This window comes from Cygnus olor, chromosome 5 (assembly GCF_009769625.2).
Source record: "Cygnus olor isolate bCygOlo1 chromosome 5, bCygOlo1.pri.v2, whole genome shotgun sequence".
In the NCBI taxonomy this organism is placed as follows: Eukaryota; Metazoa; Chordata; class Aves; order Anseriformes; family Anatidae; genus Cygnus; species Cygnus olor.
In genome coordinates this window covers 24,877,450-24,892,935 of record NC_049173.1, presented here as the reverse complement: position 1 = coordinate 24,892,935, position 15,486 = coordinate 24,877,450, and the positions used below count along the sequence as shown (strand labels likewise).

Below are 15,486 nucleotides of genomic sequence, written 5' to 3'. Positions count from 1 at the left end.
AGCCCGCACCTACAGCGCAATTGCCTACGCCTTGCCCCCCCAGCCCGCCCGCGGCGGCCCTTCAGTAACGCCCGCGCCTATTGGCTCGCCCGGCACGGCAGCCGCTCTGGGAGAGAGGCGATTGGCCCCCGCCACGAGAAAGTGACGTTGTTAGTTTTCGTTAGCCGAGAGCGGTGCCGCTCTGATGGGCCCCGCTCGGTGATTCGTAGAGCTGGCAAGCGGGCTCTTCCGCCGATTGGCTTACCGCGCTGTCAATCCTCCTCCGAGCCCTATGATTGGCGCGTGCGTGCGGCGAGCCTTTCCCGCGGGGCGTTCCCTTTCCCTCCATGCCCTTCTATTGGCTGCGGGCGGGCCCCGCGGCCTGGGCGGGGCCTCCCCATTACCCAGCGGTGCCTCGCGCTGGGCCCCGGCTAGGCCGCGCCGCGCTGCGGGCGGGATGGCGGTGGCGGTGCGCGCGCTGCAGGAGCAGCTCGAGAAGGCCAAGGAGAGCCTCAAGCACGTGGACGAGAACATCCGCAAGCTCACGGGCAGGGACCCCAACGATGTGAGGTGAGCGGGGCCCGAGGGGGCGGCCCGGGGGCGGGGTGGGGGGGGTCCCTGAGACGCGGCCCGGTACGGGGGGGGGGGTGGTGCTGTGAGGGGGCTGGGGCGGCCCTGAGGGGCGGGGGGGCCCTGAGGGGCAGCCCGGTTGGGGGGGGGGGGGAGGGGGGGATGATTTTGTGAGGGGCAGGCCGGGGGGTGTCTGAGGAGGGGTCCCGGTGAGGCCCCGGTGCCAGCTCCCCCCGGGTTCGTGGCCGTGGGGGAGCGGGGGGGAGGTTCCCGGGCAGAGCCCGCTGACGGTGCTGTCTCCCGCAGGCCCCCTCAGAACAGACTGCTGGCCCTCTCAGGCCCTGGTGGAGGTAGAGGGCGAGGGAGCTTATTGCTAAGGTAAGGAGCCGCGGGAGGCGGCCGCCGGGTTCCTTTATCCTTCCCCGCGGCGATGGTTTGCTTTCTTCCCTGTTCGCTTTGCTCGTTGTAAGCTCTCGAGAGTCGCTGTTTTAGCAGGCGGGCATGAAAGCCGGGTGGGAGGCCTACAAGGGCATTTGGAGTTTTATATCATGCCCTGAAATTTAAGGGATTTTCTCATTCTGCGTTACAGCAGTTTTAAATTGGTGGTTTTCCCCCAGCTTCCAGCCCTTTGCCTGAAAATTGAGGTGGAGCTTTGAAATGAAGGGAGGCATTCTGTGGGGTGTCTGGGGCATTGTCTATTCGAAGTGTCTCGGTAATCAAGAAACTGGTAGGTTTTCTAGAAGGAATAGAAAAAGTTAAAGTCGACAGGAATTTAAAAGCACTCGTATTTTCTTGTGGATTTTCAGTTTCTTCCTTCTCCCTCCCCACTCCCAGTAGACTGGGAATGAAGAGCTGATTTTTGTTCAGGGATGCCTACTTAATGCATTATGTAGTCGATTTTTTTGTTAAATTTCAACATTAGACTGTTGTTTAGGTCATAATTCTGAAAACTTCTGCAAATTGGAGTACTTGAACCTAATGGAGCTGCTGCTTTGAGGGTGACTACTCATTTGAATAAGTGTAGAAATTCAAATTTAAATTAGTTTGTCAACAAGCAGCATGTTTAAATACTTTACTGCTGCAGCAATAGCCACATGATTACAGAGCTGAGTAAAATTCATGACTTGTTCTGAGATCACAAGTGGTTTTTTTTAGGCGTGGATTCTCGGATAGTGGAGGAGGACCCCCAGCCAAACAGAGGGATCTTGAAGGCGCATCCAGTAGGTAGGTGCAAAAACTGATGTAGAGAACTTCTTTTATTAGAATAAGAGTTTATAGCAGTAAATTTAAATAGCAATTCTTACTTCTGGATATCTTATAACTGCTGACTTTTACTGTCTTCTTCAAAGATTAAGTGCTCAAGACTTGTGAGAAGTGTTTTTTTGATGATAGCAATTGTCTATGGTGAAATCTCTTTCCAAATTCTATGGTGCTATAAAGGTTCTCAGTAATGTAGAGATTAGAGCAGTAATACACAGACATAACAGTGCAAAGATTCTTGCACAGTGCAGATGAGATGTAAATGCACAATTTAATTTTTACCAGATTCAAGGCCTTGTGCTGTCTTTACAATCACTGGGGGAGGGAACTGTGTGGGGAGTTCAAGAACTTTGTATGTTTATGGTGGATTCAAAATTCAAAGGTGTTGAAGTCTTCCACTCGCTCTAATGAAGAGTGCTTTCCTCTTGTGTACTTTCTCTAATGCAGTGGTAAAGTGTTTTTTGTCCCTTGTCCCTCCTACAGATAACTCCCCCTTTAACTTACTAGACCTCTTTGTTGCAGGCTGTAGTGTATTGGGCAGAGTTTTCTGAATATAGTTATGGAAATAAGTGCCAGATTCCAAGAGCATGATTAAAAACTTACAGAATTCTCTGTTTTACTCGGTGTACCATCTGCTTACATTTTGCTTAGTAGCCTGGATTTGTTTTACAGTAGACACAAATCGAATTGTTACTGAGGTTTCCCTTTCGATAACCTTAATGCATACTGTCTGACAACAGATTCAAATTTCAAGCTTTCACAACTGGATGCAAATCCATCGACTGTGGCTTTCATTATAGTGAGTTGCATTCTCAGACCACTTACGTGCAGTGGTAGTTCTTGAAAAAGCAAGGCTTGCTTTTGAATTTGAGTTATGCAAAATGAGTATTGTGAAGTGGCTTTACCAGTAATAAAGGGCTATGCCACAAAGATGAGTGAAAGCTGAAAATAACTTTTATTTACAGATTGCCCTGTTGTTCTTTGTTTAAAAACTTCAGCTTTTCCGAGTACTCAATTCCCAACTAAGTGCTCTGTCTGCCCTAACCCATTTCCTAGGTATTCAGCTAGATAATTTCAGTAGCATTTTGAATTTGGAAAAAAAATCATATTGACCTCTTTATCTTAATGCATTTAAGTATTTCTTGTATTTTCCTTACACAAATAACCATTTCAGAGATTCTGGAAAAAAAGAAAAAGGCAAGTATTAAAAACAAGAAACAAAATCCAAAGACGTGCTCAAAAGTTAAATACGGTAGTAATGTGGGCTCTTCCTTTTTTTACTTTACTATGCAAATTAGATCAAGAGTTAAACCATTTTTTCTCATCTGTCACAATCTTTTTTTTTTGACACCAGCAATAGATTCTGTCTGCAGAAGCTCTACTTCTCTCCCCACTGTTCCAATGACAGATTTTACTGGAATCATTGGTTGTTCTGACTATACATGCTGACTTGTATTTTCTTGTGTTAGAGTAGGTGCTGTCCTTAAAATATGTTCTCCAGTGACCACTAATGCTTTTTCTTCCTCAGGCTGGGTGGAGAACGCCGGACAAGACGAGAATCACGCCAAGAAAGCGACGCAGAGGATGATGATATTAAAAAGGTAATAGGAGACAAAAGGAGCTGTACAGGAAAAAAAAAAAAGCATGCTTACCTGGAATGTGAACTAAGTAGTTTTTGTTATTGCTGTTGTAGCCAGCGTTGCCATCTTCTGTTGTTGCTACCTCCAAAGAGCGAACACGTCGAGACCTTATACAAGATCAAAACATGGATGAAAAAGGAAAACAAAGGTAGGTAGAAATTTTTTGTAAGCACTGATGGTGATGCTTCTGAGTGGTAGTCTAGAAAGTAGTTTTAGATTTTAAAAGAATTATACAAATGGTGTTACGTATCAAAATACGGTGTTGAAGAGGAACCACAATGGTATAAATTTGGTTTAGATTTAAAAAAAAAAATTGTAGTAACAACACATCATTCATTTAACATAGCTGGCAGATGGCCTGAGAAACAGAATCTCAGAAAGGAATAAGTTTGCTAGCATTATTGTAACAGATCATCTTTACAACAACTTCATTGGCACCTTAACATTTTGGAGAGTTATAATAGGAAACAAAACCGGAATTTGAATCTGGGGACGTCCGCTCTGTTGTGCTTTGCACTGTAGAAAATTCTGTCTGTGTGTCTTGGAAGTAATCAATTGTTCCTCAAGTACCTATAGAGCTAGAGAAGTTGCATTTTAAAAGACCAATTATCAAAGTCAGCACAGGTGATTCTTCAACACTTATTTTGTTGACTGAAGAAAGCTTTGGGGTGTGGGGTTTTCCTTTTTTACAGAGTAGTTCCATCATGTGTTTCTTTTCTCTTAATACTTTCAGGCTTGTTACTGTGCACACAGTCTGACCTTCCTTTTGCCTCCTTAGATTCTTCCTACTTACATCTTTGTTTTCTGAGATTTTTTTTTTGTGTTAAGGTAGCTCACTAAAGTTCTGCTTCAGTCTGCAGCTCACCTCGTGCCATAATACCTTATGCCTCAAATACAGTGAGGGCTGGAGTAATGAACTATAGCAAGCTTCTCTGATAAGGACCAGAGATTAATTTGCACAAAAAAGGCACTTAGATTGATCTTTTGCAGTTACAACATGACTAACAGACTGCTGTTGCTTCCATCACCTGCTCCCAACTGCCTTCCTTACAGAAGGATTTCAGAATCCTTAGTGGACTTCATAGAGTTTCTGGCACAAAAAGTTTGTCTATTTGGAACGGCAGGTTTTAGCGTTTTCCATTTCAGTAGTCTTCTGGGTAGATAACGGTAAGAAATAACCACTTGCTCTGTGCGTGACTCGTGGTAGAAAGAGGCTCTTCAGGAGGACAGCATCCAGTGGACTGTGGTTTTGCTCAGGGCCATCTGGGATGTCATCTGTATACAGATACTCTTGACCAAGTAATCCCTAGCTTTCTGTTCTTTACCCATTCCTTTTTTTGTTGTTTCAATTACAAGTACCTTCACATCTCCATGCTAGATTTGTGCCACTGCAGTTGAGCTTTGTGGTACTGAGAGAAGAGCAGCCTTTCCTTTCTTCTAACTGGGTGAGAGTTCAAGGCGACTAAGAAAGTCGGCTTCTTGCTGTAAAAGCACTATTTGAGGTTGAATGGAAAGAAAGAGAAGGTGAAATTAAGGAAATTAGTTGTTTGGAAGAAAGGAATTCCTTAAGAATTTTACTTCAGATAAATTTTCTCAAAACAACTGATAATTTGATGAGAGCAATTGTGGTTTCATTCAACAGTGCAATGTCTCATTGTATAAGATATTAGGTAGACTGTGGCAGATAATCTTTCACTCCCCTGTGGCTCCTTTTCTCCTTAATCCTCTTAGTGGGGTGGTGGTGTTCTGCCTCACACTGTATTTACTCAGTCTCTTTGTCAGTTCTTGGGTTTTGGATTTTTTTAATATTTCCTTAGTGTCGTTATTTTCATATGTGAAATGTGCAGGCTCCTGATTTTCCCAGTGCTAAATGTGCTGCGTTGTGGATAAGAGCTGTGTCTTGCTCTTAGGCAAAACATGATATGTCAGTGCAAATTATATCTTCGACTGTTGGCACAGTCAGTTTGTGTTCTATTGCTAGCAGCCTTGACTGGTACTAGGCCTTTAAAAATAAACATCTCTGAGGTGGGAAAGTTTCTCTGATTGTTTATACAAATACAAATCTTGGTACTTGAACTGAAACTCAAACTTTTTCTTTTTTCTCAGGAATCGACGTATATTTGGCTTGTTGATGGGCACTCTTCAAAAATTTAAGCAGGAGTCCACAGTTGCTACTGAAAGGGTACTTATTTTTTATTTCATCAAATTTTTGCTTGTAAATAATAAAGCAAAATGGTGTGATTAAGCTGCTTTAAATAAGAATGAAAATTTCCATGGTGTGGGTTGCAGGTGTAGCAAATTGGTAAGAGTGCAAAAGGGTTTTTCTTTGCTTTAATGTAGTGGAATTGGGGGTGGGAAAGCAGGAAAGGGACTCTAACATAATTTCATGACCTTACCATGCCTTCTGACCATTGCAGAAGTGGTAAGGCAATGTTTTGGGTCTTATTTATTTCAGTTCATCTTTAAAACATTTAAAATACAAAATAGATTTTCTTTTTTATTGACATTATTTTTGGAACATTTCAAAATACCTGGAATTTAATCAGGTAAACTATTGTTCATAGGCTATTTCTGTGACTAATGGTATTGCTGAATCAGTGCCCACCTTGATGTGTTCTGTGTGTTTAAATTATAGCCAAGTATCCAGAAATATACGGCATTGTTATGCCTTCTGTTTGACTACAAGTGGCTGTTTGCCCCATAGTACAGATAATAAGCATTACTCTTCCTGTAAATGAATATGTAATTGTACTGAAGCGAAGGTTTTGCATAGCTTAGTGGTAACTTCAAAAAAACTTGCATCTGTATCTTGCATCTAGTATGACCTTTTAAATTGTGAAGGTCATGGTATTTCTTACAGTTGCATTAAATGGGTTATTCAATTAACAGTAACCTGTAGATTATAAACAGTGTTTTAAATGTTTATGAAAAAAACTACTTTTAGCAGTCTCATGGAAGCAGATACAAAATCTTAAAGTTTAAAACCTCTTCTGTGTGGTTTTAGTATAGCTGGCTTGCAGTGTTGATATTGATTACCTCCAGATTCAGTATTTGGATATCCTGCTGTTTTATCTAACTAGCATTGTAGCGCATGAAGAAGACCAAAGTTCTTTGTTGCCTGTTTGCCTTTAGAAAAGGAAGCTATTGCAAGGGATGGTCTGGAAATATGGAGTCCCAGTATAGCTTATATCAGGATGTTTGCATAAAAAGACTTTGAGGAGTTCCTCTTCATTGCAGCATATTTCTGAGAATGTGTTGCTTTCTTCATACATAAAATCTTGCTATAAGTCAAAGTGGAAGCCCAAGGAGTTTTATGACACAGCTGTTTTTTGTCCAGGCACTAAACTATATATATATATATATATATATATATATATATATTTTTAGGCAATTATTTTATAATCTGAACATATGGTTGTCTAGGACATACAAACAGGGCACTCCTGGATTACAATAATATAATTAATGTCCTCTAATTAATGTCAGCAATACTCAGAGTATTTGCAGTGTCATTTATTTTGTTGGTCATAAACATCAGCCTTTAGCTCTTCATCTGCTTGTTGCCTTTCTTCCCTCCAGGTGGAGGGAATCTATTTTCTTCTGCCATTTGAAAAAAAAAATCTTACAGGTCATGTTGAAAATTCAAATCCAAAGTGAGTGATAGAAAAGCAGATAGAAAGCCATAGGGGCACATTAATTTATAGTTAACCCCCCCCCCTCCAAAAAAAAATTGTGCCAGCAAGCAGTGACGCTCTTCCTCCATTACCTGTAATTTAGTAGACTTCCTTATTTGTTTTTTTTGGAATGCCCTTAAATAACTTTAGTTAGACCAAACTAGAATGCTTTTCTTAATTTCGGAGAAGTATTAAGATAGTTCTTTATTTATCCTAGCAAAAAAGACGACAAGAAATTGAACAAAAACTTGAAGTGCAAGCAGAGGAAGAAAGAAAGCAAGTTGAAAATGAGAGGCGAGAACTGTTTGAAGAAAGACGTGCTAAGCAGACAGAGCTGCGGTTACTGGAGCAAAAGGTTGAGCTTGCTCAGTTGGTAAGTCCTAGTTTTGCTCTCAAATTTCTCTTGTTTAGAATGTATGTTATTAGGGATATTAAGGTCTTTTCTTTAATTTCTCAGCAAGAAGAATGGAATGAACATAACGCCAAAATAATTAAATACATAAGGACAAAGACAAAACCTCACTTATTCTACATACCTGGCAGAATGTGTCCTGCTACACAGAAGCTGATGGAAGAGTCACAGAAAAAGATGAATGGTAAGTGGTCTTTATGATACAAGACTGCCTTTGTTCTTGCTTCCTTTTGGTGTCTGCTGCACAAATTTAAGTCTTTGTGCTTAGGTACAGTGATTTCATGCTCAGGATAAACTATATATTCTTGCATGGGTGTTCATCATAAGTAACAATATAACTTGTTCAGTGACTTAATTTTGTTGGTTGTGCTCTGATTCTCTTACAAAAAGTCAAGAGGAATATACATAAATTCAGAAGTATGTGTTTAAAATGTCCTTATTGTTAACTTTAGTATCTAGGTGTATGCCAGTGCAACAACTTCCGTTTTAAAAAGGCTGATTTTATGGATTGGAGACCTGAGGAAATGCAGGTTTCTTTACAGAGGGCTGGGAAGTTTTGTCTTGAGCACGGTGCTAGAAATTTATGATGATTTTTTTACCTTAATGCGTGTTCATTTCTTTGTTTCACAGGACGACTATATTTTCCTTTTGCAAAACAATTTAAAACACTGCGGGTGATGGTAGTCCTGTTGTTCTTTTGATTATATGGAGCTTATCTTTATTTTTTTCTTTAAAGAAGTTTTCTTCATTGTCTGGGGTGGGGGATAAAGGAAGCTAACTCACCTGTCTGAATAGCTTACATTATTAAAACTTTCTGAATGTCTAATCTGCTTTCTGCTGATTTTTAGTGTCTTTTGATCACCTTAGGAAGAATAACCTTTTTATATATCAGGGAATATAGGTATTGTTTTGACACACTGTTGGCTGGAGTGATTTTAATGAAGTTAAAAACTGTTAGCTTAGATTTAGGATTTTACTGTTCTGATACTCAGCTAAGCCGATTATCCAACTTGCTTTGTTTTATTAAGTTAACCAGCAGTCTTTTTCATTATGCATGAATGGCTTGCTACTTCAGAATGAATAACGATGCAGTTATTAAGTTAAAACAATTTGATAACTTATTAGCTTATAGTTAAGGAGAAAATAGACTTCAGCTTCTCTAGCTACCTGTCTGAAACTGTTATTTTATCCCCCAGCACTCTTTGAAAGCAGGCGCAATGAATTTGCAGAGCAGATTAACAAAATGGAGGCCAGGCCCAGAAGACAATCTGTGAAGGAAAAAGAACAGCAGGAGGTGCAGAACGAAGAAAAGAAGCAAGAACAGAACAAGGAGCAGGAAGAGGGTAAGGTGGCTCAGCAGGTGGAAGAGTTGGAGACAGGTAATCAGCACAATGATGTAGAAATGGAGGAGGTAGGGGAGGAAAAGGGAAAAACAGGTTCAGGGCATAGTGATGCAGAGAAAGACCAGGAAGAGGAAGAACAGAAAAATGAAATGGAGATTAAAGTAGAAGAGGTGGCTGAGGTGAGGGAAAATGACAAGCAACAGGATGGTCAGCATGAAGAGGTCACAGCTGTAAAAGAGGATAATGAAAATACTCAGCCAGTGGATAACGAGCAGGATATGGTTGAAATCAATGAGGCAGATAGCATAGAACCTGTAGAAAATGAAAATGGCAAAGTGGAACCAGAAATGGAGTGTGATGCTCAGCCGGAAAAATTGGGTAATGTTCTTTCTCCCGAGAAGGAGAAAGGTATCAAAGCTGAAACTGAAGTTGAAACTGAAGAAAAACAGGAGAAGGCACCTGAAGCTCAGCCAGAATCTGTGGCTGAGGCCCCATGTCAGCCGCAGTCTGTGCCACTGTCGCAGTCACCTCAGTTGTCTCAGTCTGTTCAGGATGCAGAGCCCCAGGTAGACAAGGACGAAAATGCTGTGGTGTCTGTAAAGGTGGTCGAGGCACAGACAGAGCAGAGTCAGACACTGAGCGTAGAAATTAAAACTAAGACTAGGAGTAGAAGCAGGGGTAGAGCAGGGAACAAAACTAAGAGTCATAGTCGTAGCAGCAGCAGCAGTAGTAGCAGTAGTACTTCAAGCAGTACTACTAGTGGGAGTAGTTCCAGCACTGGCAGCACTAGTAGTCGGAGTAGTTCCAGCAGCAGCAGCACTACAAGTGGAAGTACTAGCAGGGACAGTAGCAGCAGTAGTTCTAGCAGTAGTGAAAGTAGAAGTCGGAGCAGAGGAAGAGGTCATAACAGAGACAGAAAACGCAGGAGGAGCGCAGATAGGAAGCGAAGGGACGCTTCAGGAGTAGATAGAAGTCACAAGTCCTCAAAAGGTGGGAGTAGAGATGCAAAAAGCTCAAAGGATAAAAGTTCAAGATCTGACCGAAAGAGATCTATATCAGAAAGTAGTCGGTCAGGCAAGAGAACTTCACGGAGTGAAAGAGACCGTAAATCAGACAGGAAAGACAAAAGGCGTTAACAGAAGAGACCAAGCTTCCTTAGCTTAATCTTTGCAGCAGAAGATTATTTGAGTTGAAAGGATTCCTTGTAAGGAGGAGGAGAAGGCTGCCTTAAGAATTGCATGCTGTAAAAAATCTTTTGGAAAAATGCAGACTGTTTACCAGGCATTCTTGTACTTTTTACATAATTTTGTAAAAGGTTACCTACCAAAATTATGTGAAGTTCCTGAAAATGTAAAAATAAAAGATTAACACTCCTTTGCATCTTTTTTTAAATATCCTGTACTCATTAAGATCCTCTGTATATTTTAATAGGTAAATCTTTAAGTTGGTGTGATCACTTCTTCTGTATCATAAACTTTTTTTTTGTAGAAATAAATGTGCATTTTAAATAAATCGAGATGTCCTGTTGACACTTAAATTCCCCTTTTAGATCATATGTAAGGAAGCAGTGTTGCAGGAAACTTAAAATTTTGCTTTTCCCCTCTATTCCTTGCAAGAATGGGAATCTTAAGACTCCTCTAAAGGGAGTAATCTCTCCAGTGCTAGATAGGAAGGGAAAGTAATCGCTTTGAATCTATGCTTTTTTGCTTTCTTCTGTAATCACAAATTTTTACTCAACTCTATATTCCAGTTATGAAACTTTTTCCTACCCATAGGCAAGCAGTGATTAAATGTGAACACTTAATGCTGACCAAGATAGCTCAAGTCAGTCTGGAATACCACTCTTACCTGCCTTCTGCAGGTCCTTTGGTAGTGTTTACATCTATGTTCTGGAGGTAGTTACTATGTTTAGTGATGTTCCTTGCTTTGATGGACAGTGGAGGAAAGACTTCAGCTCGCTTCCCTACCAGGAGTCTCGTTTTTAGTTATGGTCTGATCTTTGATCCCTTCATACCACTAGGAATAATAACATTGCAGTGTTGGAGTTACCTGGGACTACCTAATACTAATGTCGTGTGTGTGAAAGAATGTTTTCTGAATGTATTTAATACAATTCAAAGTGGTATGGTGTTATCTATGAAGGTGAATACTGTTTTTATATAATTTTGTATGGAAAACAATAACATCGGTTGCTCTGTTCTGTACATGTGCAAATAAATGTGGCTTTGTAGACTACTCTCCTGATGCCTATGTCTTTTTCCCTAAGATAGGTGTACTGCCTTTGTACATTTAAAGCGTGTCATAATTGCAGGTGACTCTACCTTAGTTCTGTATCTAAAATCATTCTTAAAGGTTTTAATTAATGCCTAATAACTGACTGTGAAACTGTTATAATCTGAACACTGTTATAATCTGGACTGTTTTGGCAGTAAGAGAATTAATCTGGTGTGCCAAATGACAGATCAGGAAGTCCTGGAAAGATTTCAATTGAAATGAGCTATAGGCTGTTTTTAATGCATCAAATGCCATGCATATGCCGTTTTTTTTCTGAAACACAGTATACCTCTATATAGTTCTAGTTTGGGAGGATGTTAGTTTTCGGACTTTTCTTCTGAACTCAGAGTAGTGACAGACTTCTGAAGTGCTAAACTTCCTGGCTTACAGAAACGTGCCTAGCAAGGGATGAAGTGAAATGTTCTCTCAGGATGGATTTAAACAGTGGGAAAGCTCTTCGGGTTTTCCTTCTCTCAACCTGTTGAGTATATTACTCAGATTCTTCAGTCCATTTGCTGCTTCAATATCTTATCTGCCTCTGCAGCTCTACAAGTGAGATTGCTTTTCGCTTCCTGTCAGTAGTCTTCAACCATGCTTCCCTTCAGGGGAACGTGGTAGATTAATGTATTTTTGGTTTTTTGAAAGCAAAATGTTCAAGTTTTTATTAAGATGCTAAACACGGTGGTTTACCATGAGGAAAAATTCTTACACTGAGTAGTTGAGTAAATGTCACTGGTTTGTATGTTTCAACTAACTTCACATTTCAAATTGCATTTGGAAGTCATTTTTATTTGCTTGGTTGTTGCTATCTCCAACACAGTATTTTTTAAGGTTCATTACTCTGAGCTTGAGTGATCCAGTGTTAAACGATACCTTTTGTAGTTCTACTGTACAGGTTCTAATAGCTAATACTGTAATTATATGAAGCTGGAATATAGCTGTATTTATATATGTAATTATACTAAGCTGGAGTAGGATGCTGGTCAGAAGCTGCATTACTGTTTCAGAAGAGCTTATAATTTGTAACTTATATATTTATAGGTTTATAGTAAGTGTGGTGGGTGCTGGTAATTAAACTAGGGAATGGATTGATTACATTCAAGTTTCTTGTTTCAGGTTGTATTACAGGCAGGAATATATATATTTGACAAGGTGAAAATACAGGAATTTTGTTGCCAAGTTACAAAGCAGGTGATGTATCTGATAGTTTAATGCTCGTTTGAAGAAATTTAACTGCCATGGTTACACTGTGCTGTAAATAGTTTTGCCAAATCCAAGCAGCACAGTACAACATATAAATGTCAGTGTGTGATAAATTTGTAAGAACCAAGTTTTCTAAAAGCTACATATATTCCAACCAATATTCTGCTACAGTAGTAGTATAAGATAGTGCTATACTATTAGCACAATACCACATAAAGACCTTTGTCTTTTTTAAAAACAGTTGTATTTTTAGTAACTTAGTTACACTCACCTTCAATGTTATTTCATCTGAACCAGAAACAATTCTAAAGTTGTGGATAGAGCTGTGTTTCCTCTTACCCTGAAACAATTTGAGTTGTGGATAATGCTGAGACCCTAAGTACAATTTCTGTTCCCAGTCTATTTCAAATGGTAGAAGTATTTATAGAAATGTGTCAAATTTGGTCTTGAAATTGAATATAACAGTTTTGGGTCTCTGAGAATTAAGTGTAGGTACCATACAAGTAGGAAATTACTAAAATATTTTATTTCACTCCCCCATAGTGGTGAATAGAGATCAAAGGAAAAATACCTTGGTCTCTTTTCAGTCAAGTAATATAGAAAACATGAACAATCAAAGAGGCAAAAAACTAATAATGAAGCTGAGGTGCTTTATACAAGTGGACAGCGAACATATCATGTAAGATCTATGCATGTCTTGTGGAGTGCTTGCATCAAATTGTCCACTCTAGCTTTAAATGAGAATTTAGAAGTAAATAAGAACTCAGAGTTGGATTTTTTTTATTTTGTTACGGTGCTGTTACACTGTGTGCATTGACTTTATACCATTTACCTGTCTCAATTTTCTTCACTCCTGGCAGCAATAAGCTGGAAGTCTCCAAGAAAGTGTTTTTCCACGATGTTCCACTTGGAGTCCTTGTCAGAGTAGATTTTATGCATATTGTTCATGAACTGTAAGCTGAAGCATGACTTTGCATAAAAGGTACACTTCAATTTTGTGCTTCTTTACTTGAACTGATGTCTTTGTGCTTAGAACAGCTTCATTGTAAGTAAGGAAATTTGAAAGTAATTTTTCTGAGGAAAGAAGGTATTGGTAAAATTTAATAATTTCCAAGACCAGTAAATTTGCAAATAGATTACTCCAGCATTGTTTCTTCCTAAGGAAATAAAGGTCTTGTGGTTAGGCCCCAGTTATAATTCTGGGATCCAGATTTAGCTGCTGATTTTGTAACAATTACTGTCGCACAACAGGACAAACATCTTCATTTTGTGTGTCCCAGATCTTTAAAATGAGCTTCCCTGTTCAAAGAAGCATTTCCAAGACTATATGTATTTATGATCTGATCAAATGCTGCAGCAGTGGTGTATATCCATGATATACAGAGATCTGTGTTTTGGAGGATACAACTTTGCCTTTTTATCCCCCCTTCATCTCAGTTGTATAGAAAATCTGTGTTTTACACAAACCTCATTCAGGCAGTTTTTATTATGTGAAGCATTCTAATGTATAGCAAAATGTGAGGCATTCAAAGCTTAGGAAAATACTATCAAGATTCAAAATAGTACGTCACAAGTTCTGTGATTTTCTAGTAATACAATGAGTTGTCATGTTTGCAACCCTTTTTGTAATAGGGAAGCAATAATGGCTTTTTTCTTACAATTTGTTATCCTGGCTAAAAATTTGGTTTAAATCTGAATAAAGAATGTCTGTTACATGTTCAGATTTAACTGGAAGAAGAGTGAGTGAACTACTGTTTCTTCTCTTCCTTTGATTTACTAGATTTTAAAAGATAGTTGTTTAAAAAAAAAAAAACGAAACACTTTTTGGCATGACATGTGATTCAATATACAGGTTGATCTGCATTTTCATGCAAACATCTCAAGTCAAGAGAACTGCGTTTTAAGTGTTTTTGTTATGAACTGTATCCTTCCATGTATTTGTGCAATATTATACACAGTGAAACCTTACATTCTGTATGAAACCTTTTGGTGTTATCATAAAAATATAATCAAAACTGTATATACTGTTGTTATAAAATAGGTGTTGATTTTTATGTACTTAAGAGAGTTTTTATATCAGCTTATGATCTCCTTTGTTATCTCTATGGTTCATGCAGGTACTGAATGGTCTAGCAAACACATCTCCATATTTATACAGGATCATATCTTGAGTCGTTCAGTGAGCCATACTAATCAGTTTATTTAAATCAAACCATTAATTCTGACTTGATTCTTCTATGAATTTTAGTATGTCAGAAGGAATTTCTTACGACATGTTAAGACACAGGATGTTATGTATTTCTAGCTTAATGCTTAAAGTTATTAGTTACTATACTACTTATGACTAAAATTAGAAGCTTATTGCTTATAGTTAATAAGATATGATCTCCAAAAAATGAAATAGTTTTATTCTAAGGAAAGCTGTTCAAATTATTTTTTTCATTAGCATTGTTTGTTTTTGCATATATAATAGTATTCACTTCTGTTGCTTCAGTTCTGCAGAAGTGTCCAACATCTACTCACTAAATAAATAAAGTGAAATCTCACTCTACCTGCTGTAAAGTTTTCAACTTTGTCCTCTGGAAACCAGCTATGATAAACTCCCTGTGTCTTTAGCTTTGACTTTAGTTCAAAGGTGGTTAGAGCTTACATTTGTATAACATCTGCAAGTGTGAGATTTACACCCTGAAGAAAAGAACATTTGATATAAATGTACTTTTGTTCTTCTAATACAACTTCAATAACAATTACAGAGATCAGAGCACTGCTGATCAACCTTTCAGCAGCTTCAAACCTAGAAGAATGATTGTTGAGACTAAGCTACACAATAAGCAGTGCCCAGAATAATTTGAAAACTGCAGATGTAGATGAAACATTGCAATTCATCCTAGCTACTCCATTTATAGCATCTCCATACAAAGACTTGAGACTTAGTTTGGGTGTCCATATGAAAAGTCAGAGCCATTGTGAGAGCTATTTTGACAAATGTAATGTGTAGATCTCAAGGTGTGGGTCCTTCAGTTTGCCCTCCAACACAAACTTGCTGAACTATGTAATTTTAGGTGTTAGAATGTCTGGCTTTACCATTTTTATGTGAATCACCTCTTGGTTACCAAGGCCAAAAAGGGACT

General features: G+C 39.0%; 2 protein-coding genes across 4 annotated transcripts in view; both read left to right on the top strand.

The window, feature by feature from the left end:
* Positions 1–350: 350 nt before the first annotated feature.
* PNN (pinin, desmosome associated protein) lies at positions 351–11,113 on the top strand. Of its 2 annotated transcripts, XM_040559771.1 has the most exons (9): positions 351–549; positions 856–927; positions 1,705–1,773; positions 3,338–3,410; positions 3,503–3,597; positions 5,556–5,631; positions 7,341–7,496; positions 7,581–7,719; positions 8,732–11,113. In XM_040559771.1, the coding sequence occupies exons 1-9, from the start codon at positions 437–439 to the stop codon at positions 10,012–10,014; spliced, it is 2,076 nt and encodes a 691-aa protein (XP_040415705.1). In that variant the 5' UTR covers positions 351–436; the 3' UTR covers positions 10,015–11,113. The 2 variants fall into 2 exon arrangements, with proteins under 2 accessions (XP_040415705.1, XP_040415704.1); XM_040559770.1 differs by having other exon boundaries at positions 357–549; positions 7,341–7,719.
* A 1,179-nt stretch (positions 11,114–12,292) lies between these two features.
* Positions 12,293–15,486, top strand: part of MIA2 (MIA SH3 domain ER export factor 2) — a 40,607-nt gene continuing 37,413 nt past the window's right edge. The window contains exons 1-2 of one of the 2 annotated variants that reach the window (XM_040559763.1): positions 12,293–12,343; positions 13,216–13,337. The gene's annotated coding sequence lies outside the window, so the exon portion shown is untranslated. The remainder of the gene's footprint in view (positions 12,344–13,215; positions 13,338–15,486) is intronic. The other variant, XM_040559762.1, reaches the window with a different exon arrangement.